At 42.8% G+C, this 25,588-nt stretch overlaps 5 protein-coding genes across 11 annotated transcripts in view; 1 reads left to right on the forward strand and 4 right to left on the reverse strand.

Moving 5' to 3' along the window:
• Positions 1-705: 705 nt before the first annotated feature.
• On the reverse strand, positions 706-6,686 carry LOC128754253 (endoplasmic reticulum resident protein 27-like). Of its 2 annotated transcripts, none has more exons than XM_053856745.1 (7): positions 6,569-6,686; positions 4,033-4,118; positions 2,574-2,711; positions 2,419-2,505; positions 2,196-2,321; positions 1,918-2,115; positions 706-851 (listed from the first exon to the last, which is right to left on the reverse strand). In XM_053856745.1, exons 1-7 carry the CDS (start codon positions 6,624-6,626, stop codon positions 813-815), a joined length of 732 nt encoding a protein of 243 aa, XP_053712720.1. In that variant the 5' UTR covers positions 6,627-6,686; the 3' UTR covers positions 706-812. The 2 variants fall into 2 exon arrangements, with proteins under 2 accessions (XP_053712720.1, XP_053712719.1); XM_053856744.1 differs by having other exon boundaries at positions 2,389-2,505.
• Positions 6,687-13,017: 6,331 nt separating this feature from the next.
• On the reverse strand, positions 13,018-13,913 carry LOC128754414 (retinal cone rhodopsin-sensitive cGMP 3',5'-cyclic phosphodiesterase subunit gamma-like). The gene is made up of 3 exons (XM_053857019.1): positions 13,812-13,913; positions 13,578-13,693; positions 13,018-13,506 (listed from the first exon to the last, which is right to left on the reverse strand). Exons 2-3 carry the CDS (start codon positions 13,679-13,681, stop codon positions 13,389-13,391), a joined length of 222 nt encoding a protein of 73 aa, XP_053712994.1. The 5' UTR covers positions 13,682-13,693; positions 13,812-13,913; the 3' UTR covers positions 13,018-13,388.
• A 4,055-nt stretch (positions 13,914-17,968) lies between these two features.
• On the reverse strand, positions 17,969-18,641 carry LOC128753404 (retinal cone rhodopsin-sensitive cGMP 3',5'-cyclic phosphodiesterase subunit gamma-like). Its single transcript, XM_053855087.1, has 3 exons — positions 18,580-18,641; positions 18,353-18,458; positions 17,969-18,281 (listed from the first exon to the last, which is right to left on the reverse strand). The coding sequence occupies exons 2-3, from the start codon at positions 18,454-18,456 to the stop codon at positions 18,164-18,166; spliced, it is 222 nt and encodes a 73-aa protein (XP_053711062.1). The 5' UTR covers positions 18,457-18,458; positions 18,580-18,641; the 3' UTR covers positions 17,969-18,163.
• Positions 18,642-19,861: 1,220 nt separating this feature from the next.
• On the forward strand, positions 19,862-21,779 carry LOC128753405 (retinal cone rhodopsin-sensitive cGMP 3',5'-cyclic phosphodiesterase subunit gamma-like). The gene is made up of 3 exons (XM_053855088.1): positions 19,862-19,938; positions 21,178-21,296; positions 21,371-21,779. The coding sequence occupies exons 2-3, from the start codon at positions 21,187-21,189 to the stop codon at positions 21,486-21,488; spliced, it is 228 nt and encodes a 75-aa protein (XP_053711063.1). The 5' UTR covers positions 19,862-19,938; positions 21,178-21,186; the 3' UTR covers positions 21,489-21,779.
• A 477-nt stretch (positions 21,780-22,256) lies between these two features.
• Positions 22,257-25,588, reverse strand: part of LOC128753403 (RNA binding protein fox-1 homolog 2-like) — a 30,913-nt gene continuing 27,581 nt past the window's right edge. For 5 of the 6 annotated variants that reach the window (XM_053855084.1, XM_053855081.1, XM_053855082.1 and 2 more), the window contains 3 exons: positions 25,500-25,582; positions 25,322-25,394; positions 22,257-24,427 (listed from right to left, as the gene is read on the reverse strand). In XM_053855084.1, coding sequence (XP_053711059.1) covers positions 24,383-24,427; positions 25,322-25,394; positions 25,500-25,582 — 201 coding nt within the window. In that variant the 3' untranslated portion in view covers positions 22,257-24,382. Of the gene's footprint in view, positions 24,428-25,321; positions 25,395-25,499; positions 25,583-25,588 lie in introns of those variants that run through there. The other variant, XR_008413858.1, reaches the window with a different exon arrangement.

Here is a 25,588-nt window from a genome sequence, read left to right on the forward strand (position 1 = left end):
TTCATCAGCCCTATGATCTGGATCTGACAGCCTTGCCTTTCTTGAAATCTAAAAAGTGAAAGGGAAGGAGCAGTCACCTCCTGAAGACCCCGTCCCTGCAGCTGTGTTGTGGTAAACAAAGGTCCGTCTGGCCTCTGACAAACATCCACCTGCCAGGCTTCGGCCCGGTCTGCTCCGTGCATCCGCTCAGCACAACACCACTAATTATACTGAACCCAGTCTGGACCTTGAAATTCCCTTCTTGCTTCTGGGGCTATTTTTATGACAAGCCAAGGATTTTTTCCTCTGGATGTATGCAGCCATCTGTTATCCTTTCTTTGGATCTTCTATGACATTTTTCAGGGCTTTTCTCTTAAATATGCTATTTTATTTAGCGCAGACAAAAAGTCATTGGCCTGCTTTTGACAGGTTTCATTCCTCTGCGGTCCTCATCGAGCGGAGGTTTCCACGTCTGTTAATGATTGGCCCTCGCAGACTTGGGTATGACTCATGGACGAGTCATCTCAGCACGACCTTGAGCACGATCCTTGAGGTTGCTGTGTTGTGGTGGTTGAAAGTGACACAGAAAAACTAACTTTGCCAAATTTCTGCTGCTCACAGACAATGACCCGGACCGCAGACCAAAACAGACGAAACATAACATACAGCGATAAATGAGCAGAGACACATGAGACGGCAAAAGAATTCTTTGCATGCTTTACTCAGCGCATGAAGTCAAAGGCTACAAGGCCAAACACCTGACAGAAATTTCACTGGTACTTTGTTTCCTCATATGAAAGGTTCCCGATTTGTTTTTCATGCTCCATGGAGACCTACAGCTCTGATTTGGGGGCTTCTTCACTTGTCGCATCCTGAAATATTAAAGGAAAACGTCAACGACATCATAGGTAGATAATATGTACTGTACTGTACTGTACATTCTGTAATCATTTATCAGCTCTACATAGCTGTCAATGTTTTATCTTATAGTTTCATTGCCATTTCAAAACAAATACAAGAAGTTTTGTATGCGCAGGTGAGCAAATAGCAGATTTACTTTAGAATGAACACATCAAAGGACAAGATGAGCAAATAGCAGATTTACTTTAGAATGAACACATCAAAGGACAAGATGAGCAAATAGCAGATTTACTTTGGAATGAACACATCAAAGGACAAGATGAGCAAATAGCAGATTTACTTTAGAATGAACACATCAAAGGACAGACGACATACATTACGATGAGTGTAGGAGGAGGCGTCTCATAAACAGAAATTAAAGGACATTTCTCGTCTGGACCACCAGTCTGGATGTTTCTACCATCAAATAACGGTCATTTATATAATGTTAGTAATCTGAGCACTAACTGTGTGAAGCGATGAAAACAGGAAGCATGAGGTGAGAGCACCACAAGTGACCCTTTGACTTTAACAGCGGGTCCGAAAAATGATAAGATGCTCAACATGTCACTTGTTATTTCTATTATTGTTAGCAGTAAAATGAGCTAACCACATGATTTAGAGCCGTTGGATACAGTCGTTGGAACATGGAGCATCTGGGAATGTCACTGACCTCACCACGGTGAGATTTTAGGCAGACCCCCTCAACTCATTCATGCGGCCATTATCTCTAACCTCAGTTTGTTTTTCTTCGATTTCACTGGCTGCCAAACATGCAGCATTGTGTCGTGACAGCAGCTTCGCAACTGAGTCGTGCCCCAACAGGAGTAAAAAATGTTTGCCGGTTTAAAAATACCACTAGGAAAATAAACACTGGTGCTTGTTTGACCCAGAATACTCCAGACAGCCTCCCCATCCCACATGGAAAACTGACCCATGGATGGCCAGTAACGTTGGCTGGGTTGAGGCAGCGACTGGACCAGGTACTTTACAGTAAACTGTCCATCCATCTCTTTATTCACATCATCTATCGCTCACCTTAAGATCCCCCTGCAGGAACGAGTGGCAAAACTCTCTCACACGCTCAGCCGTAATTTCACCAGCAGGCATGAGCCACTTCTTGTCCGACTCCCCGTCGTAGATGCCCACTCTTGGGAGGCTCTTGGAGTCCAGGCCAAAGTAGCCCAACGCCTTGAAGTTGGACTGAGCTGAGCCATTGATCACCACAAACAGAAACTGAGGACAGATTCAGTGAAGTTTTACTCATCCAAATTGTGGGGAAGGTCACCAGCTAAAACCTGCTATCATTTTCTCACCTTGCCTGTAAACTCAGGGGCCAGAGCCCCCAGCTGCTTCTTGAGGACTGAAAACTCTTTACTGCCCCTGTTGGCAAAGAGCAGCACATGCACCTTCACCGCCGAGTTAAAGAGGCCCACTGCGGTCTGTCAGAGGAGGAAATCAGAGTGAACTCGGATGAGAGGGATGAGAGGGATGAGACGGCGTACGTACCACTTGGTTGTACTCGGTGATGTACCGGACCTCATTGATGGTGAAAAAATTCACAAGACCATCTGTTTCTACCTTCTTAGCCTCAGCAACCACAAGATTCTCCCGATAGTTGTCGGCCTGCAGCAGACACGATGGCTGCAGTTCAGTTGCGGAGCTACGTCAATACCAATGGAGATGAGACTGACCTTTCTGAAAAGTGTGATGGTGTCGGAGGCGATGCCGTACTCAACCCAAACCTCTTTCTCTGAGCAGATGGCTACAGGGACGGACTGGACTTTCTGTGCCGCTGCCACCAGCTCTTTGTAGCTGGAGCTCTCCTCTCCCTGGGAGAAACTGATGCTCAGAACAATGGCGTGAAAAGTGTGTTATCCATTCATACCTCAATCACACACACAACACCTGGGGCAGAGTGATGCAAACGTGGCTGCCAATATACTGCCTTACACCTTACTTACACGAGGTGGGTCAGGTGTCTTGCCTAAGGTCACCGTGACAGCCACTAGCAACCATTATAAATGATCCCATGCTGGTGCTCTCACTTTCATTCACTGTGTTTCACCTTTAAAATGGTGCACCTTTGATCTGATCTGAAGGATTTACGCAGAAATTGTTTTAATATATTACATTTTTTAATATATTAAATAATCTGACCATGCTGAAGCAGATCAGGAACTAGATGTTTAAATTGGTGCCTGGAGGTGTTTGTGAGCTGTAAAGAGAAAGTCTTAACTCAAAGAATAACTTCAAGAAGTCGGCTCAACTACACACAGTACAGTCCTCCATCAGTGTGAGGTCATTTACATTGTTGCCCTCAGCGAGGATCAGAGAGACCAGTGTCGGATTTGTGGATATTCATCTCATGTCTCCATTCATTTCATAGAGCGATTCAAAAAAAGGGTAGACTGGTCTGGTCCGTCCTCTTCTTGGCTAAATGAAGTGCTTACTCGATGAATGATCGCCTCATAGAGGCAGCAGCTCGTCCTCGTACATGACCTTCATTAAAATATGATATTGACTGTAGATTATCGTCAAGTGAACCAATGAAAGGAGACCAAAGTACTAACCGAGATTGTTATTTCTTTAATGACTTTATTGCTTTTGTTTTTGCTCCCTGGATTATGTCATCATTCTTACATGAATGTTTACCCAGGGAGCTGGTTTTGGTAACACACCAACCCTCCTTATTATTTGGCAGCCGACAGTGTTTTCACCCAGTATGAGTCACAGCAGATTTATTTTGGTCTCTTTTGCACTGTGCATCATCTTTGAAGCATTTTCTTATCCACCCTGTTTCCTCCCTGCACTTGCCTGAACTCTCTGTTTACGCCTGTTGACACGGGGGTGAATCCGACCCACAAGTCCTCAGATGACATTCCTGTCATGAGTCTCGCCACCGTCCCCCGCACACAGCGTCCAGCCAAGGATCCGGCCTCTGTCACACAACCCCACTGTACTTGGAGTCCCATCACTGCCAAAGGTGTGGCTGCACAAAATATCGGCTTCTATTTGCGACTGTAGCTCACACTGCAGCTGTGGGAGTTCTTACAGTCGATGGTTCACAATGAGCAGATTCACGCAATGATCAACACCACCGAACCAGGCTCATGAGCGCCCTTTCTGTGTGTGGGCTTGTTGCTGTCTGACCTCCAGGAAGCCGATGACCACCACATCAGACGAGTTAATGAAGGCTTGTGTCGCTGTGATGTCATTCAGGCTGGGTACATCAGCGTCTGGAAGAAACAAATTCAGATTACACCAGACCTGGGCACTGGTGCTGTCCGAGGCCCTCACGAAGCCCTGTCTGGCCGTGTGAGGAGGACAAGACAAGACAAGACAAGATGAGCAAGACGAGACGAGACAAGACAAGACAAGACGAGACAAGACGAGACGAGACGAGACGAGACGAGACAAAACAAGCAAGACTAGACAAGACAAGACAAAACAAGCAAGACAAGACAAGACAAGACAAGACGACACAAGACAAGACGAGACAAGACGAGACAAGACGAGACATGACAAGACAAGACAAGACGAGACAAGACAAGACGACACAAGACAAGACAAGACAAGACAAGACAAAACAAGCAAGACAAGACGAGACAAGACAAGACAAGACAAAACAAGACGAAACAAGACAAGACAAGACAAGCAAAACAAGACAAAACAAGACAAGACAAGCAAAACAAGACAAGACAAGACAAGCAAAACAAGACAAGACAAGACAAAACAAGACAAGACAAGACAAGACAAGACAAGACAAAACAAGCAAGACAAGAAAAGCAAAACAAGACAAGACAAGACAAGACAAAACAAGCAAGACAAGACAAGACAAGACAAGACAAAACAAGCAAGACAAGACAAGACAAGCAAGACAAGACAAGACAAGACAAGACAAGACAAGACAAAACAAGCAAGACAAGACAAGACAAGACAAGACAAAACAAGCAAGACAAGAAAAGCAAAACAAGACAAGACAAGACAAGACAAAACAAGCAAGACAAGACAAGACAAGACAAGACAAGACAAAACAAGCAAGACAAGACAAGACAAGCAAGACAAGACAAGACAAGACAAGACAAGACAAGACAAAACAAGCAAGACAAGAAAAGCAAACAAGACAAGACAAGACAAGACAAAACAAGCAAGACAAGACAAGACAAGACAAGACAAGACAAGACAAGACAAGACAAGACAAAACAAGCAAGACAAGACAAGACAAGACAAGACAAGACAAGACAAGCAAGACAAGACAAGACAAGACAAAACAAGCAAGACAAGACAAGCAAGACAAGACAAGACAAGACAAGACAAGACAAAACAAAACAAAACAAGACAAGACAAGACAAGACAAAACAAGCAAAACAAGACAAGACAAGACAAGACAAGGCAAGTCAAAACAAGCAAGACAAGACAAGACAAGACAAGACAAGACAAGACAAGACAAGACAAAACAAGACAAGACAAGACAAGACAAGACAAGCAAAACAAGACAAGACAAGACAAGACAAGACAAGACAAGACAAGCAAAACAAGACAAGACAAGACAAGCAAGACAAGACAAGACAAAACAAGCAAGACAAGACAAGACAAGACAAGACGAGAAAAGAAAAAACAAGCATGACAAGACAAGACAAGACAAGACAAAACAAAACAAGACAAGACAAGACAAGACAAGACAAGACAAGACAAGACAAGACAAGACAAGACGAGAAAAGAAAAAACAAGCATGACAAAACAAAACAAAACAAAACAAAACAAAACGAGACGAGCTGAGACGAGCTGAGACGAGCCGAGACGAGACAAGCAAGCAAGACAAGACAAGACAAGACAAGACAAGACAAGACAAGAAATAAAAAAATAAACCAGACGAGGAAATAGTATTTGCACATGTCCCTCTGAATCTATCCCCTCTGCAGAGGTGGTCATACATGAAGTATTTTTACACTAATGATGCTCATGCCAACCTTCCGTAAATAATGCTGAGTCATTGCATGTGGCTTGAATATGTCCAGTGTGAACAAAATTATATTTAAGTATAATTCAAAGTGCATTAAAAGCCGTATGAATAACAATGCACGTTGGTGCCATGAATTATCAAAATGATGGTATCCACTTCTCCATCTTCTCCAGTGAGTCAGGATCATCAACTAATGTGGAAACTTCCAAAACTAATGGAGGGGAATACAAAAAAAGATGGGAAAGTGGATTTAAGCAAGACGCATATCCAAACTGTGTCGTGTGTGCTGTGTTTTATAGTGCCAGTTATAGACTCTCCAGTAAATGGAAATGTTCGGTCTGTGACTTGCCCCTTGTGTGATTGAGTTTGAACTATTCCTACTTGAGCTATTGCTTTCTTTGTTTACCAAAACGTACCTTGAAGAAGTATATTTACATTTATTAATGCTAAACATAAACACATGTTACTGTTATGTTTATTAAATATTGAAAAAAAAAAAGATTGAAAAGGGTTCTGCTTTAAATGGCACTGTCTTGATAGCCTATGCAAACATTTGCATTCATCTTGAATCCAGTCATACGTTCTATTATTGTGAGTTGTGGCTGTAATATCATGAAGTAAAAGACAGCTAACACAAGCCACATCTAACTAAACAAGAAGGCAACAAAGAAAGTACTGAAGCATTATCATTTTTGCCTCTTCAGCGTAAACATGCAGGTTTACCTTTCTGCGTGGAGGAGGCCAAAGACACAAACAGAGGGAAGATGAGTGGGATCAGCATGTTTTTGGCACAAAGGAGTCCTGACGTTTGACAAAAGGGGATCCCAGTTAAAGCCAGAGACTTTTCTAGTCGTCTCTAACTGGGCAGCACAGAATGTGATTGGAGGCTTTGTGGGAACCAGGCAGATGTTGGTGATAAGTTTGGGGCAGAGAAATAAGAGTACGTGTCACTCCTGCGGCGGCGTGTGTGTCGGCAGGGTGGTGTGGAAGCTGCTGTTCTTCAGGTGACGCTTGTGTGTGAATTCATGTGTGTGTGCAGCCTTCACAGAGGACGTGTGTGTGTGTGTGTGTGTGTGTGTGTGTTCACCTGCTGCTCAGCCTGCAGGGCGACAGAGGATGCATTTTAGGGGAATGACCACATGAGGGCCTCAACAACCATCACACACCTTATTTGCATGCCACCAACTGTCACTAGGATTCTGCACCTTCATGCCAGCTTCCCATTTAAAATCTTTCTGAAATATTTAAATCTGAAGTGAATTCAAACAGGCATTTGCTTAGTTATGTTTAGCTGGGATCATTCTGCAATACGGAGTGTTAGTGTTATGTTTTTAACTGTTTGCTTTTCTGTAGAAAGCAGTGTTTATAGTCATTTTGTGGAACATTTTCCTCTTTAGTGACATTTATTTTCCGATTTAAAAAATAAATAAACACCTCAAAATGATTATCCATCAGCAGCTCGAAGTGACACTTAAATGTTATAAAACATAAATAATGTCGACTTGCACCTCATTTGATTTAAAAAAATATGGCACTAATAATGATCATGCAAATATTGACTGCATTTTCTGTCACAAAATCAGCAGACTGAGGAGATTGTAAGATTCGCCGTCTGACAGCGGTTCGATCAGAAGAAGCCGAATGGAAAGGTCTTATATAACGTCTGGTGCTGTCTCCGGAGTTCCTTGTAAATGTGTTCAACTGGAAAGGAATTTGGTGAAAGCTACGTGCAAGTTATAATTTGAATCTGCCACAGAACCGACTTCAAACCCGTGACCCCCGCAGGTCGCGATGGCAGCAGTGGCTTCAGCTTGAACCGCGTGAACTTGAACACCATCGGTGAAGGAAGGCGTCCGCCGTCGCGTGATACTGGTGCCGGCAGTCAGAGGAGCAACAGCACAGTTAGATAGTGTTGCATCATGTTCACACAAGAACTGCTGAAGAATCCGTGCGTTTTCACACTGTTCAAAGAGAAACAACATGTCAGTCAGGCGTGTTTATGTTGACGTGTTCCCATGAGGCTTAACGCTAATACTCAAAAGCAGGCCAACTTTCCGCGTCAGCGACTTATGACTTATCAGTTTAAACAGAATGTGTCGTCAGAGACAGACCCTTGACATGTTTGCGGCCCTTGAAGGTGTTTAGGAATAAACCTGCACGAATCAATGTCAACAAAGCTGAACGGTCAATGACCTTTAACTGAAATGCACTTCCTTCTATACCTACTGTTGTATTACCTTCTATTACCTACCTATTATCCTTCTATACCTACTGAGGTATCGTGATGAACTCTACATTGTTATCAAAGTTTTACATCTCTTTCCACCACACTGCAGCATACATATGTTGCTTTTCAAAAACCTTTCCCAGATGACCTCAATATTAGACTATCGACGTAGACATTTCCTTGTAAAATGAGTCTGAATTGTGACTTTCACAATGGAATAACTGATGTTTCCAGACTGTCTGTGACGTCAGCTCCCTGGCGAACCCTGGAATTCAACACGTCGGCACCAAATAATGAGACCAACGTGAAGACGTGAACAGATATTTCTGTCTGCTTTGACTGAGCTGAACTCGGAGCTGACTTTCCTGCATGAATATGTTTTTCCTCTGGGTCCGGACGTTACTGGCTTTGGCATCTTGTGCGTTGTCGTATGCAAGTGGTGAGAGCTGTGATGTAACCATGGTGCACCACAGGTTGCTAGATTACTGGTATTCAGATGGAAGCCTCCTTAAAGCTGCCTGTGTTTCACCAACATTCAGTTACACAAGCTCTAATGCTCCAAGGCTATGACACATGCTCCTGTGTGAACATCTCGCTCTCATAATCCTCAGGTGTTGGCGTGAGAGATGAGCTTGTGCGAGCTAATAAGTGCTGCGAATAGGCGGCTAGAACATGCAGCATGTTCATGTCTTTTAGTTTAGTTGGATGAGTTGAGGTTCATGGTATGTTATTATCATATTCAGTATGTGTATTGCAGTCATCCGTAGTGAAAGTGAACACACTATTTATTTTAAAACAAACTGACCTGGGAAGTTTTCACAGTTGCAGAGGCTGGAGTTCATCCCAGCTACACAGGGCGACAGGTGGGGGACACCCTGAACAGGAGGGACCTCTCCATGAAGACAGACTATCACACAGGCTACAATTGAGAGTCACCAAACTTCCTCTGCCAGTGTGAGGATGAAACCAGAGAGCACAAAGGAAAGCACTGACCAAACATGCAAACACCAAGCAGTCCCTGTTTGCTAACATGCCATGTGCACGTCAATTGGAAGCGCTGCTCTTCTGCAAAAGTGCATTTTTTTCAGTTTTTAAAGGAACATTTTAGTCCTAATTTTTGATGAATCATCATCATTATGGTCTAGAGTTCCCAGTGCACAACAGGATGATAATACAATCATTTTGTTTTTAGTTTCATTGAGCTGTAGTTTCTGCAAGTGTGACTGAAACTATGCGCAAAATCGAACTCTATCGCTCATGACAATTGCAAGTAGTAGCTTTGGCACTGTCATTAACACTAACAATTTGGTTTAAAAATTGGAAAAAAAATGTTATAAAGTGAAAATGGCAAAGCAAAAATACAAACTAACACCTACCACACACATGCACTAGCCTGACCTACTGTGCCACTTAGTGCAATCCCATTATCCTTATCATTAAGACCGACTGACAAGTTGCTCACGGAATCACAGGAGAAAAAAAATCACTCCTTCAAGGAATTTGGAGGCTGTAATTTGTATATGCTGCATGTGGTGAGAGCAGTCAGGGTTGACCAGAGTCCACATTGGTCAGGAGGCCGTCAGGTTGCTGTCCAACAGGGAAACAGTGGAGCGTTCACACTCACGGAGGCTGCTGTTTGTTGAAGACTATAATTAGTGTGAACAATAAGAGCTACAGTTTCCCCTCCGTGGGTGTGTTTGAAGCCCGTCTCCCTGGAAATAAAAACAAGAGATTTCAGTGGCAAACCTTGAAAAACCGATCGTAAACCTACTTCTGTGATCGATTGTTATTTATTTTTTTACGTGACTAGAACCTTTGCTTACACAATTTTATCGCAAACGGTTGTCTATATTTTTCTTTTCTTTGACCAGTCAAAGCGATTGTAATTGTTGATAAAACCCAGGAGCCTGTGTCACAAGTGACAATCCTGAGATCAGAACCTGTGTTTCTCTGTCATCAGGTGAAAATGACTTTAAATAAAAACAGGGTTTCAAACAGAAGGTTTGTTGCATTATTGGGCAATTTCATTTCCTAATGGCTGGCAGACCAGAAAGACTCAAATTTTATTGCAGAAACATTTGAGAAAATTAGAAGCAAATGTAGCATTATTTATTTTTATTTTATATATTTCAGAATTATCACATTATGATATATATATTATTTAAAAACAAGGCGCATCTGAATATTGTCAACCTAAATCATAAATATTGGAACAGAACCATGAAAAAACAAGTAGGTATGAAAAAGCATTTCACAATATATAACTTTTCTACCTCACTTATTTATTTTAATGGACAAGAAATACAGTTAAAATGTGCATTGACTGATATTAAAAACAATATAACAAAAAGAGGCACATAATGAATTAAAGAGCTACAAAATAGCTAATGACTTATATTGAATATGTGAGTTAATGATGAAAAAACCCTCACAAGAGCCACATAAACACAAGCGCAAGGCCACACTGGCCCCAGGCTGCACTTTGAGTATTACATTTTAACTTTTCAACATGAGTGGGAACGTCTTACCTGGTGAGATGTTTGTGATTTCACATCCTCTGGTTGAGACTGATGATCAACCTCTAAAGGTCATTTCATATTTCGCAGGTCAGATTTTGGTGAGCTCAGCCTGATGGTGGATTTGCCACCTCAAGACCTTGTTCCTCCAGTGGGACATCAAGAAGTTTTGGCCAACAAGCATCCCTGACTTGTATGTTGAGGTCAGCGTGACGAGTCACAGCGACAAACACCATTACAGCGAATGAGTGCGACCGTGCTGGGTGTGAAGAATGTGCCGGCCTGTTTCTGACTCTAAAACAGGCCACTGAGGTTTGAGGTTCTGAACCAATCGTTAAAATGTACAAGATTCTTGTTCCTTTAGTCTTAAACCGTCCAAACCCAACAGTTAGGCAGGACTTCACAAATATTTCATGGACACTACTCTATAGGGGTGAAGCAAAAAATACAACAATAAGAAATATACAATGACAAATACAGAAGAAAGAGGAACTAAAACAGGCATTTTCATAAACCTTGGATAGAAGAATATGAAAGAACACAAAATAATAATCCAAAACAGTAAAGAGGATGTTCAGGTTGTTTTAAAATCCAATGCTAAGAGGCGTGACTTCAACTTCAGCTGGATTTAAAGGGCTGAAGTTGCACCATGTCGGGGGGGTCGTCGCCGAATCTAAACAGATGAAATCCTTGGATGGGAACATGCCTGGAATAACAATTATTGAAGAAGAGAGATCATCTCACCTCATCTGGCCTGGTCCTGAGCTCGAGCGGCCAGTATGTAAACGTCTCACATAGAATTAAAAGTTCTGCAAATTCTGCAAGGTTTTTCTATTTTGTTTTCTCCTTCAAGAGGTATATACAAACGTGTCTGAATTCAAACAATTTGATGGTTAATTTTTTCCACATCATGTAAATCCTAAATGGAGCATCCCTACTACCGGGGGGTATGTGACAATAAAAAAAATGTAAAGAAAAACAATTGAGACCGGTACGATCTACGTGAGCATTGTTGAGGCATGCACAGCTGAAGGCATCGTGCGGACATGGGCCCTGAGATAAATGTTTTCCCAAAGGAGATAAGAAGGTGCAGCTACTCCCAACATTCAGGAGACCTTACTAATACCCTTCGCACACAGCATGGCATTTCGCACCTCATGGATGGTGGTTGGTTAGAAGAGGTGAATGTGGTGGAACGTTTCTGTACCCAATAAATTGCATTGCTCAGTACGGGAATTGACTTTGTGTTGACAGTACATTCCTCCATCTGCCTGCTGCTGCTGCTACGATATTCTTCTGCTGTGTCTTTTCTATGCATTGTATCCTGCTGCTACTCTTTTATTTCTTGGGGATTAATACATTTGATTTGTCTGTCTGTCTGAAAATGTGGATGCTGCTGCATTTATCCATAATATCATATAAAATAGGCTATTGAATGTGATTATCTTGAATTAATCTAAACCGGATGGTTTGATCCATCTTGGAGAATTTCATCTACTAATCTAAGTCCCATTTATGCGTGAATGTCTTCATTTTTTTAAACTAACTTCTAACCAAGAAAAGGTGAAGAAGGGCTGTGGAACACTGGTCTATAAAGTGCTGGCATTTACTTTGCTAGTCCCATACTGTCTTGTTTGTGTACAGTGTGGCATTGTCATCCCTACTTCATTGTTCCATTGATGGTATTTGTTGTTAATACTTGCTCAATAAAGATATTCTGTGAGCAATATTTGGACAAGATTGTAATGACAGCTTTGGGATGTCGCAATGTCAATGCACTGCTCACAGCATCTGAGACAAGCATCCCATGGGTGACTTTGGATTGGTTTTAAAAAGTACTTATAGAGGACTGGGCTCTTATGAAGCGGTGTTTGGGTCTGGCAAAAATGTTAATATTGTTGACAACTTTCCAACATCTTCACCATGTAATGTTAAACTCAAAATGGACATTGTGTTTCCCAGCATTTGTGCAAAGCAACAGATATCAGAGAAGCGTTATTTTTGTGTTTTGTGTTTTGTGTTTGTGTTGAATTTCAAAGAGACGTATGAGGAACAAGAGCACACAAAGTGAGCAGCTTAAAGGGGAAACTGAGGTGTACCTTAGGAGTTATGGCACAGCGTGTTCTGGAAGCTGCTGCTGAATATGGAGCACATGATGTAAGAGACACCCTGAGCTTCAAAATCCCATTAAGGGAGCGATAGTTAACGCTCGACTGCTGATCCCCTGACCCCGAGTTATTCACATGCCACTGTTAGGGATGAACAGTGTGCGTGCAGTTTCCCACAAGTTTTTATCATTTCTTCCGCTAGCCTTTCTTCCCGCCAACTGAGGTTTTAACACATGACGCCCTGTTTCATCTGAGCCCCGAACACACAGATGAAGCAAACTGTCTACATTAAGTAATGAAGATAACAGGAGCACAAATAAATATTTTGTATCAAACTTTATTTTTCTACGGTGAGAACAAAGAGGATAGGATAGGTGCATCACAGATTTGTACATACAATAGATACTACTTTAGACTCAGCAGCTTTTACTTGTTGATTCAACAATGGCCTTGTAGTGAAATGAGTTTTCTCAGGAGGCAGGAAGGTTGGGAGGATGAGGGAGAGAGGAAGAGGTGATGGTGGTTGGAGGAAAGGCAGGGGCAAATAAAGTGCAGAAAACCAGAGGGGCGTCCGGATGATTCCAGTCTGAACTCAACAATCTGCCGTCTCCCTACGAAGACTGTCAACTGGATCCATAGAAGCACATGAGGTACGTCGGTGGCAAAGAGGGGTGAAGGCAGAGGGGCAGCTGCTAAACTATTCCGTATTTTGCCAGATCGCTGAGCTCCATGTCGCCGAAGGCCTCCCATGGGCAGACCACGGTGATGTCTGTGCCCAGACCCTCCATGCCGGGGATGTCGTCTCCGAACCTGGACAGATGAGAAGCTCAGATGAGAACGTGCCTGGAATAGGAACAATGAGAGAAGAGAGATGTGCTCACCCCTTCTGGCCTGGTTTGGGGGCCTTGCTCTTGAAGGTGCGCGTGGTCCTCTGCTTGAATTTGGGAGGAGCCTTCTTCTCTGCGGGTGTTGCGACGTCCGCCATTGCGTTGAGTGACTGAACAGGAAAACACAATATTTAACATAAAAAATAAACTGAAGTAATGACATTTTTTTAAAATATCAATCAAAACAAATGTTTCTATTATCTAGTCAACACCAGCTCTTCTCCTCACCGTGTGTCAAGTCTCAAGTTCTCAGTGCAGTTCTGATAGTCCCTTCAGAGGAACGGCAGCTTTTAAATATGCCGAGGTGTTTAATCCTCTTAGGTGTCGGCTGCTCTGCCCTGTCACTGGTAGCTTCTTCTGCTCAGCTAATCCATAAATAGATGTACCCCAGGATATTAGCACAACTGCATATAGAAAGCCCTTTATTTGTAGATGATGTCCTTATTGTAACCCTTTGGATTCCCATGCAGATAGTGGTACTTTAATGATCCGGATATTCCCAGTTTATGTGAAGTGAAAATTCTTCAGACATTTAAGTTCAACAGTGCAAACAGAAGAGAGAACACATTAATGTCTGGGGAAACGGGGAAATAGAATAGTGGTATAAAATGGAAAGGCTTAGCAGATCAGTCCATTACACACAGCAGCAGCAACCGAGGAGCTGCTGACCCTCTTGTTGAAGATGCCAAGCAGAGTGGCAGTCTGTTCTGCAGGCCGCTACAACCTCAGCTGAATCACAGTGCAGCTCCCAGTGGCAGAGTGCTGTGTTGATCTTCAGGTTTCTCATCTTCTCAGTGAGGACGGAGGGGACTATGGTGTTGAATGTTGAGCTGAAGTCTGCATATCTTCTGGATCCGAGAGGTAGGGAGGATGTTGACAGTGGCATCATCCGTTTGCCCTGTAAGCAAAGTGGAGTGGATTAAATGCCCAGGGCAGGGAGAAGGTCATCCAATCCTTTAGAGCCACTGGGTTGGGATTTGTTCTCGCAACAGGAAATTGATGAACTTCTTCACGCAAGAAGGAACAATTTGCAAGGATTGGGATGGATTAAACATGTCTGTCATCAGGAGAGCAGGCTCATTTGCATAGGATTTCAGGACTTATCCGCACATCCCATGCAAAAGTTCAGCTTTCATGCACTTCATCCTCCTCAGAACCTTCCTCACATCACACTAGGTGATGGACAGATGTTTTGATTTGCTGATGCCTTCACAGTTTACTGCTGTGTTGCCGCTCAGGTGAAGATAAAGAATAGAAGTTCATTTCAATTCCCGAACACCTCTCTGATCTCAACTTGATCTAAGAGATTAAAAGAGATTAGGCGAGATTAGATTAACCTTCATTAGACCCGCAGTGGGGAGCAGAGTGAAGAACAATTCTTATTACTACTATCCGGAGCCCAGCACATTCTCTCGGACCCCACACACCTGCAGCATAGACTGTTCTCCTGTCTGCCGTCTGGCAGAAGGTTCCGCAGTATCCAGTGCGCAACAAGCAGATTCAGAAACAGCTACGTCCCCCTGGCCATCAGACTGTTACATACCAAATGGATGTAGCTACCTCCTATTGTGCGATAACCTTCCCAGCTGCTGCAATGTTACTGTTTTTGTTTGTTTGTACAGTTTACATATAGGTCATTCTGTCATTCTTTTTTCTGTTTTGCGCTTTACATTACTTTACTTACTTGCACTTACTTTGCACTTGTAGTATTTGTTTTGAACTCATTAGTATTTTACTATTATTTGATCCAGAAGCCAATTCGTTGCCAAGGTCTCACTGCTGTGTTTTCCTGGTGTTTAGATATGCAGAGTCCTTTTAAGTCACTTAAACAAAGCTTGTTAGATACAGTAAGAGCACACTTGCTGATCGCTAAAGGAATATGTGTGAATTGTGTGTCATTACACTTCTTTGTCCTTTACTTGAGACTTGGAAGGTTTGTGATGGTGCAGCTCTCAGTCATTACTCCTCATTCTTGCTTATTCTCCGTTGGTGATGCGCCAGTGGAACTGAAGGGCTGCATCTCCATGTGTTGGAACTCAGCTCTCAGCTTCATGAGGAAGAGAATGTGTGCTTCAGTTTGGGATCGGTTGGATCCCAAGATTCTTTTCCCGCCATAATCACAGACTCCCCTTCGAACTCTCAATGGTTTCTTCCAACACACTTCCAGGTCTGGGTCCGACACAGTTTTGTGCTTTACATCAGCATATTGCAGATGACTCGTGGTTCTCTGCTCGGCCACTGTGCAGATCACAGTGTTCCACTCACAAGGCAGAATTAAAGAGCCACTCTTCACGTCAGTCATTCCGGATGTGGGGGGCAGTGTCATTTCTCATGCCACACCACTGTCCGTATTTGTCCTGTGACACCACCAAACTCTGGACTTGTCTGAGTCCTCTGGCCTGTTCTAGATGGCAGTGGAGAAGAGCTCTGATGGAGTCTGGTACCAGCGAGTTTCTGTGAAACAAAGGGTGTTGCATGACAAAATGCAGGGCTGCCGCAAACCTCGACAACGTTCCGGGGGTTTCGGATGTGGAGCTTGTTCTTCAGAGACTATTTGTTCATCTTAGCACCTCCCTTTGGCCTGCTCCTGATACGATGTCACTGTGGCTCCTTTCACAGAATCTCCGTGGGCCACTCTGGGTTGACAAGTTCAATAAAAAGAACATGTCATCATATAACCGTCCTGTGACTTGGAGAAAGCGGACCAAGATCTGAAGTGTTCTGACAGATTCAAACCCTGCTGATTCTTTGAGCTCTAAAGAAACCAACCATGGCATGGCGAACAGGGCAGAATCTTGTACACGGGGAATACAGTGTGAAAAATATACTTGGGGTGGACGGCTAGGCCCTGGAGTTGTGAGTCAAAAGGGTCGTAATGACACTCTATCCAGTGATTCTTAACCATAGGGCCGGGGCCCGAGGGGGCTGCGAGCGCCCCCTAGTTACCAACTATGGAGAAGTTCTTGAAAAGAAAATATGATAAAGAAAGTGATGGCACCTCCAACAGTAAATTCTGTACGTGAAAGCACCTGTTGGAGCAGTTTTTAAAATTATTTTCATTTACTCTTTACTTATCTCCTTCAGTGTTATTATTATTATATTTATTTTATTCAGAATTGTATTCGTGATGCACAGTTTTCTTAACAGTTTGCATCAGGTGTATTTTTTTTCTCCTTTTTTCTTTAGTAGATTTGAACATGACTCGCACCTGGTTCTGCTGCTGGTTGGGACTTTTTGATGACAAATATCTTTGTGCTGATCACATGGTTTCATGTCATTTCACAACACTTTGGTTTGTTTACATGTATGGTTCTTCTCCTTCTTTCGGCTTCTCCCTTCAGGATCATCATCCTCCATCTCACCCTGTGCTCAGCTTCCTCTTCTGTCAAACCTTAAATCCCCCACCTTCTTTATCTCTGCATCCTGTAACTTCACCTGTCCACTTGGCTCCCACTCATTCGCACACATGTATTCTGTCTTACTGCGGCTAACCTTCCTCTCCTTTCTAAGGCAAACCTGCACCTCTCTATCTGATCTTCCACCTGCTCTCACCACAGATGACAATGTCATCTGCAAACATCATCATCTCACGTGTATGGTTATTGAACACGAATTAAATCAGTAATTCTGAAGTTAGAAATCATTAACCACAGTAATGAATCAGTTCTAGTCCTTGAGAGGGTCCTGATGTAGGTGGACCTTCGTTGGAAGCTTTTGGACTTGAGCAAAAGAACCATAGTCGGAGGTTCAACACGATGGAAGTTGATTCCACGACCTTTCAGGTGACTGGTAACTGCCCAGAGCTAAATCAGTCCTAAGACAAATCTCAGCGACTCGTGTGTTCTGGAATCTGCAGGTGAAAGTGGGTCACATGATGTAAGAGAAAATCTCATTTAGTAAGTGAAACATAGTCCGATTAGCAGCTTACCTAATGATCTCTTCACCGCTGGTCACAAACACGATCCCAGTCGGGAACAGAAAATAGAGCTCGTCCTACATTTTGACACGGAGCTGTTTTTATCAACTTTTTTTCATCAATGATGATTTCAATATGGCAGTTATATCTCCCAAATCATGATGCAGCCCAGTGAAATGAGTAAGGAAAAAATAAAGAGAGACTTTTTTTTCTTTTTTTAAACAAACTTTATTTTTTTGTGGAATTGTGTTCTATGGTGAGAACAGGGAGGATGGGGTTACTGACGTGCGTCACAGATTTGTACGTAAAAACAGATTTGTTACTTCACACAAAGTAGTCTCTGTGGACGACATTCCAACATCAGAAGAGCTGAACTAGCAATAAAATAAATCCTGCTCCACTTGTTGATTCAACAGTGGCGTGGAAGTGAAACGAGTTTTCTCAGGAGGCAGGAAGGTTGGGAGGATGAGGGAGAGAGGAAGAGGTGATGGGTTGTTGGAGGAAAGGCAGGGGCAAATAAAGTGCAGAAAACCAGAGGGGCGTCCGGATGATTCCAGTCTGAACTCAACAATCTGCCGTCTCCCTACGAGGACTGTCACCTGGATCCATAGAAGCACATGAGGTACGTCGGTGGCAAAGAGGGGTGAAGGCAGAGGGGCAGCTGCTAAACTATTCCGTATTTGGCCAGATCACTGAGCTCCATGTCGCCGAAGGCCTCCCATGGGCAGACCACGGTGATGTCTGTGCCCAGACCCTCCATGCCGGGGATGTCGTCTCCGAACCTGGACAGATGAGAAGCTCAGATGAGAACGTGCCTGGAATAGGAACAATGAGAGAAGAGAGATGTGCTCACCCCTTCTGGCCTGGTTTGGGGGCCTTGCTCTTGAAGGTGCGCGTGGTCCTCTGCTTGAATTTGGGAGGAGCCTTCTTCTCTGCGGGTGTTGCGACGTCTGCCATTGCTGAACAGGAAAAAATATATAAATATATATACAACTATTATTCACTGAAGCAACATGTGACATACTTAGGTAGCACCATTTATGTCTAAGTGAGAACTGACTCTACTTCTAACCATCTCACCGTGTGTCAGTGATGCTGTGTAGCTTCTCAGTTCAGTGGCTCTTCCTTCTGGTTGTCGCTCCCGAGGATGGCCGGCTTTTAAAGTCCTCCTGCAGATTAAGCTTCTCATGTGTGTGGCTAATCTGCCTGGTCTCTTTTGGGACAAGCTCTGCCACAAATAGATGCCACTAAAAATAAAACGGCGAGCTTTATTCAGGACGTGGCCGTCCTGCGGTCACACCTGGGGGAGCTGATTTAAGGCTTCAAATTATTGTACATCAAGTCAGTTTATCAGAATTTCCCCCCGATCCATGGACCGTTCCCCAGCGAGGGTGGAGATCCAGTCATCATTTGGGTCTGTGGCCGTTTGTGTCAGAAACACTTGGATTGAACATTGTGGCACAGAGATGTTGCCCCTCTAGCATCTAACAGAGGATCCAGGTGTAAAGTTGTGGGCTGTGCTGCAGGTTTGAGGCACTTCCTGGAGTCAATCTACTTCTTTTCATGTGATCCCTGCGCTGGTGTGGGTTTTCTCCCACAGTGAAAGGCACTTGCTGATGACTTAAATTGGAGAGGTGTGGCGAGTGGTTGTTTGTGTTTGTGTCCAGTCCAGGATATTTTTTTTTTACAATGAAGCTTGATGATTTTAAACTGTCTTTTGGGGGGAAATAACAAATCTATGGTGAGAACTTTGTTGTTTTTTCCTTTTCTCTTTTCTTTTTTTTCCAGCTTTTGCGGGGGGTCACTTTCGCTGGCGTGGTCTGGAATCGAAAGCTTGTGATGTAAGAGCTGCTGAGCTTGATTTGACCAGCTAAGTGACCAAACCAGTAAACCACTCTGACCTCAAATCTCTGACCTCTGCTCCTTCACGCACTATAATGTCTGAGGGCACATGTTTTAGCCTTTCTTCAAAATCTTCTTCAAAAGAACTTTGAAACTGAAGTCCACTCCTTTCAAATGCAGCTACACATTTAATACTTCATTGAGCAGATTTTTGCTTTTTCATCTGACTTGTTCTGTCGACTGAGTTTACTTTATTTTTTTTTTCTTTTAGTTGTAGTTGTAGTAGTGCTAGTTGTCTTTTGATCAGACTAAATTGGCCATTTCAAATAAGGAAAAATAAAATTAAAAAAAGAGCTTTTAGAATATTCCTGATTCACTTTGTAAATTAGATACTTTATTTTATTTTTCATTTGGATAATATAAGATCCTACATTCCTTCACATATTGTAACAGCCTTCTGTGATGGCTGCTTCTTGCCTTCTGAAGTCGATGACCATGGGATTACAGGAGGGATGTTTGGGACGAAGCTGGCGCAGGTCACACAAACTCACAGGCGCAGCTGAGTGACGGAGCCCCAAAGAGGGACGGCACACTCAGGTAAGATCTGGTGCTTTTTTTTTCAATCAAAATATACATTTTGGATGAAGACAGTGTCATCGACTTCAGCTCACCAAAGATGCAGTGACCTTCACGTACAGTGAAGAAATGAGAAGTAATACTACAGAAATAGTAGAATAACATTTGAGTGTTTAACATAAAACACCTTGTTATTAACACCATGTTAATCATATTGTCAGATGATTTTTCACATTTTGAAGGGGATAAATTGAGGATTATTACCAAATATGTCGATGGAAAAGGATACAGAACATTTAACTAGTCAAATCGAATTTGACATTAATGGTATATTTTGACCCTGTAGATTATTTCCTTAACTGTAGAATGATGGGGACAAATAGTAAAAATACAGTCTACATGATAGTGAGAGGACAAAGTAAACAACAGGAATTTATTGAGAATTATTATGGTTTCATTTTTATTTTACCTTCACCTGAGACGCACATGAAATTTGAGTTCAAGTTCAAGTCATAGGTGATTACTGAAAATATTAAGAGATTTTTTTGTAAGTTAGATGAGCACAAGTTGTCAGGTTCTCTATCATCAAAAACTCACATTGAGTATGTCACACAAATTAAATTTGACCTGAACACTGGGGGGGTTTTGGGTTTGACAGGTGTCTTTACATTCTTATTCACCGCTTCAACTTTGAGCTGATCACTCTCAAATATATCAGCCAACTCCCGTTCAGTAACTAGGTGAACCGAGACTCGACATGTCCCGAGGTAATCTGCTCAGCCAGAGAGTAAAAATAGTCAAAGCCGTTTGTGTAACTCCACTGACTTAAGGGAGTGAACTTTGGCTCTGGACTTCAAGCTGCTCTTATGTCACTGTGGAGCCCGGAGGTCTCACGGGATTTAACACCTTTTCATCACTGATCCTTCAACTCATCTGAGAAAGGGTTGACGCTTCATTGAGAGGTCGAGCGTGGCAACTGAAATGAGTCAGTTCAACAGAAAATACGTGACAAACAGCTCATAAAAACTGAGCCGGGTGAAAAAGAAAGTCAAACGAGACACAAATGTCGCCATGTGATGAAGGTTTTAGAATATAAAAAGCACAAATCCAACAATAGAAATTAAACCGTTATTCACTGAAAACAATACCTATGCATCACTATATTAAAATAGTTGATATGAAAACAGGAATTTACACGATCTATTAAGGGTAACTCAAAACGTTTAACACATATTTTGGGTTAATCTCTTTCTCCTCCAGAACATTGAAATGGCAGACGCAGCCGTAGCAACACCCGCAGAGAAGAAGGCTCCTCCCAAATTCAAGCAGAGGACCACACGCACCTTCAAGAGCAAGGCCCCCAAACCAGGCCAGAAGGGGTGAGTCTCAGTCCACCATCCAATGTTTGGATGGCCATCTGCAGGGCTGAAGTGGATTTCTTTACCTGTTTCAGGTTCGGAGACGACATACCCGGCATGGAGGGTCTGGGCACAGACATCACCGTGGTCTGCCCATGGGAGGCCTTTGGCGACATGGAGCTGAGCGATCTGGCCAAATACGGAATCGTCTAGAAGCCTTGTGTCTTCACCACCAATTCCCACTCTCATCCTTCCCTCCACTTTACCGCAGATTACATCACACGACTACACTGGACTTTGGGAGAAACTAAGCAAAAAACTATTGAAGCCCATCTTCCATCCTTCACTTGACTCAGAAGAGCAGAGGTCATGACCCCAAACCTTCTCTCCTTCTTCAGAGCTCCTTCTGTTGATGTACATTTGTAAATGAAAATTTTACTTTTTGTATAGGAGGGATGTAAATTTAAGAATTGTGTAGGTGTGCAGAACTGTCGATAAACATTTCCCCAGATATGAGTGTCCTTGGAGTTATTGTCTCTACTGCCCTCAAGCGGTGATCAGTGGATAGTGGCGGTACAGCATGATGATCATACTTTCAAACTGACTCCAAAACACAGCACTTCCGTGTTTCGTGCGTCACCGGATGTAGAAGTGCAGAGGAAAGGTCACGTCATGGGTACATTAGTCACCGACCTCCCCGAACAGTTTGTCCGCATCCCGCCACTAGATGGCGCACTCCAGTAACGTTGAGCTCTGTTGAATGGGGAGTAGTTATTTGCCATTTTACTTTCACGGGAATAGAAAAGTTGGAGGTGCGTATGGAGTTTTTGCTAATGAAATAACTTAACAATGACCTCGAACGTTCTGTCTGCGTCAAACGTCTGTCCGTCATATGCCACTGCTTCACGATCTTCGCTTTACTTGAGCCTGACATTAAGTGACATGTTTGGAGCTTGAGAATAAAAGAGACGGGAAGCTCGATCACAACAAAACATTTTATATAAAACATTTTATAAGGACATTCAATGACAAAAACAAAAGCAAAATGGCAGTCAAGGAAGGATTTCGACATGACAAAGAAGACGACCGGTCATTGAGAAACTGTAGCAACTATGACTTGACCACATAGTTTACTATAATACAGAGGCGATAGAACCAAAATGAGGAAAATAAAGCTGCCACATGACTCATGAGGCAGCCAACGTTCTTATTTTGGTCTTTTTTTTTTCTCTTCTTTATTTTTTTTTTTGTTGCCAAAACAGCCCTGTGCTCTTCTTTGTGTCGACAGCTAGCTGCCTATCATTTTCATGCAGCCAAGAGGTAAGGAATCATGAAAATGCTTTCCAAGTCAAATATGAAAACATACAAGATTCATGCAAAAACAATTTCACTTGAGAAGCATCACTCATGCTTGTTTGTCCATGCCAACTGTCGTTCCACATCTGTATTTTTAACCAAAAATGTGCTGAAAATAGTTAGCATCTTTGGCTAGTTTTTTTTTTTTTTTTTTTAATCTCTGTCCTGAACATGTTCTACATTATTATCTTTTGGAGAAAATGAGCAAGACGTTTACTAGTAATAATAATAATAATAATAATAATAATAATAAAACCTGCGGGCGAACAGGCCAGTTTCTTCACACCACTGAGATCAAATTCTCCTCCGAGACATTCCCTGTCACCAAGTCTGAATATTGACCTCAATGTGAGTGACAACACTTTTGATACATTGAAATGTAAGGAGCTGAATAGTCATGGGAACAACGTAACATGATCATTTTGAGAGTTGCCGTGTTTCTTCAAGTGTGATAAGAGTGTCATGCTAGCAGATCCCCCAAAAATAACAACAAAAACATCTGGATTGAAGAATCGACGGAGAGGACAAAAGTCTGGTAGTGTTGCATGCATACCAACAGAGGTATGATTCCGGCTCAACAAACTAACTGTCGTTTAAAAACAAACCTAATTTTCACCGTATCAGAAGAAACAACACTTACAGATATATATTTATATTTAAAAATAACCCAGTAAATAAAAAGACAGCAATATGATTATCAAGAATTATGAAAATGTACTGTAAATATATTTATACACGAAAAATGTGCTTTCTACAAATCTTTGGAACAAAAACAAAAAGCCACGTTTGGACTACAACGGTAACAAAACAGGATCGGGTGTTTTGCATTTAAATATTTGACTATTTACTCGGTGATAGAATCTCTCTTGCTCGGTAATTGCTGCTAGCAACATTTCAGACACAACTTATTTCTCAGGAAGACTCATTCAGTGTTGGATTAACACAACTAAAAAAAACAGAAGGAGAGGGAAGGAATACTTGATAATAAATACGGACCAAAAGAGGGGCTCAGGGTGATGCAGCTAACGTCAGAGGAGGGTGTAGTGTTCTGCAGAGGTGAGACTATATTGTCGCAGTGAATCATCTCGGTTTCGCACCATGGACCATGATGGAAACTACAAACCTGCTGCTTGATGAAGTCAAATAAAAACCATCATAATTACAGCGATAATTTGGTAAAGTTTTGTCTAAACTAATTTTTTTTGCATATTATAACAATTTAAGTTTAAAGGTTTTACCATTTCCACAGAAGAACGGAGGGACGGTCCGGCTGTCCTTCCCTCCCTCCTCATTCTTTCCAATGCCTCTGTGCGTCAAAAACTGTCCGCCATTTTCACTGAGCTCGCGAGTGGAAGTTGTCATCCACTTGTTAGTAACTCTTCACCTTCGTCCTTAAACCTCGAGGAAGTGGCAGGCACAACATACAGAGCCATATGCATCTCCACAGTCCAGCTTCATAACAGCCTTTGGAAGAACAACTGGTTTCAATCCCCCAGTTTTGTGCTGCTGAGGGAAGGAGAGGGGGAACTATAGTACAGCCGTGCAATAGGGGAGGTGGCCATCCAAGTCTTTTCTCTAATGTTATGCACCACCTGTCAGTCTTCAAACCAGCCTTTATCTATTTCTGTAGAAGCGTATAGAAGAAAGTGATGGACCTCTGTGGGATGGGATTTGAAATATCAGGTAGTTGTGGTGGGATGCAGTGCACTTTGCACGCCAGGAGGGGGAGGTCTTTTGTGGTAAATGTGCCTCTAGTAAGGTGCAAATCTGCTGTAGCCTCCTCTGTACAGCGTCGCCTGTGGGACAGAAACATACTGATGTAGTGAAACGCGATTAAAAACGATACAGCCAGTCAAACTCACGGCCTTGACTAGACACATGTGGCCCCCAGGTGAAGGTTGCAAATACGTGTGCAGGAGTTACTCAGTAGTGATAGTAATGATTAGAATAAAGCTTTATTTATATAGCACCTTTCAGAAGGCACTTGCACAAGTATCAACATGCGCAGAGACATGAAAGTGGTAGGCTAATGTCTCAAGTGTCATATCGGACGACATTATGCTCATGCAAGCATATATTGTTTCCTTGGCTAAAGGTGAAGGTGCACGTTTAGAATGTTCTCTGGCAGACAGTTGCAATTGCATCTAGGAGTCACAGCCGGACTTGCATCTGGACTTAGGCAGAACACGCAGAGACTATGAAAACGACTCACTATATGCAAGTAAAGCGCTCCCTCTACTGGCAGTCAGGTTATAAACTACATTTTGTCGACTTCAGACAGTATAGACGACAAAGGCGGCAGAAACGAATTTGGATCCATTTCCCGTTACTTCACAATACCACTGTCATGTAAAACAGTGCTGTTCCTATGACGGCTGGAGTGAATTTATGAATTAACTGGGCTTGGAAACACATCTGGGTGGTGCTCAGTATAACACAATAACATGATGCCTACCACACAATAACATGACAGTGTTTTGCCCTGCTGGCAGCTGTGAGCCTGATGTGACACGAGAGTGATCTCATTCACTAAACTGTCGAAATCAGAGTTAGATATTGAGCTTTAACATTCAATAAATGGCGACATTATAATGTCTCGGATTCTTCTGACTCTATCCATGTTGGCAAGGCCTTTTCCACAAGAATATCGATTCCCTTTAGAAGATCATCCGTGAACATGTTGGACTCACCATGGCTCCAACACCGTAAGCTGCGGGGGCGAGCGCAGCGTGGTAGGGGTCTGCGGTGTAAACTCGTCCATAACTGCGGACAGAAAAAAAAAAAAACAGGTGTATGCTTCATGCTCTTCTGGCAGGTCAATGAAGATAATCCAGAGTGGCAGGTGCAACGCCCCCTGGTGTCTCTCACCTGTCACTGTATGCTGCGGCTGCTGCTGCTGCAGGAGTGGCTACTGCAGCCGGCTGGGCGTACCGATACGCTGCATAGCCGCCCTGTTA

The sequence above is a fragment of the Synchiropus splendidus genome, chromosome 2 (genome assembly GCF_027744825.2).
Source record: "Synchiropus splendidus isolate RoL2022-P1 chromosome 2, RoL_Sspl_1.0, whole genome shotgun sequence".
NCBI classification, from domain to species: Eukaryota; Metazoa; Chordata; class Actinopteri; order Syngnathiformes; family Callionymidae; genus Synchiropus; species Synchiropus splendidus.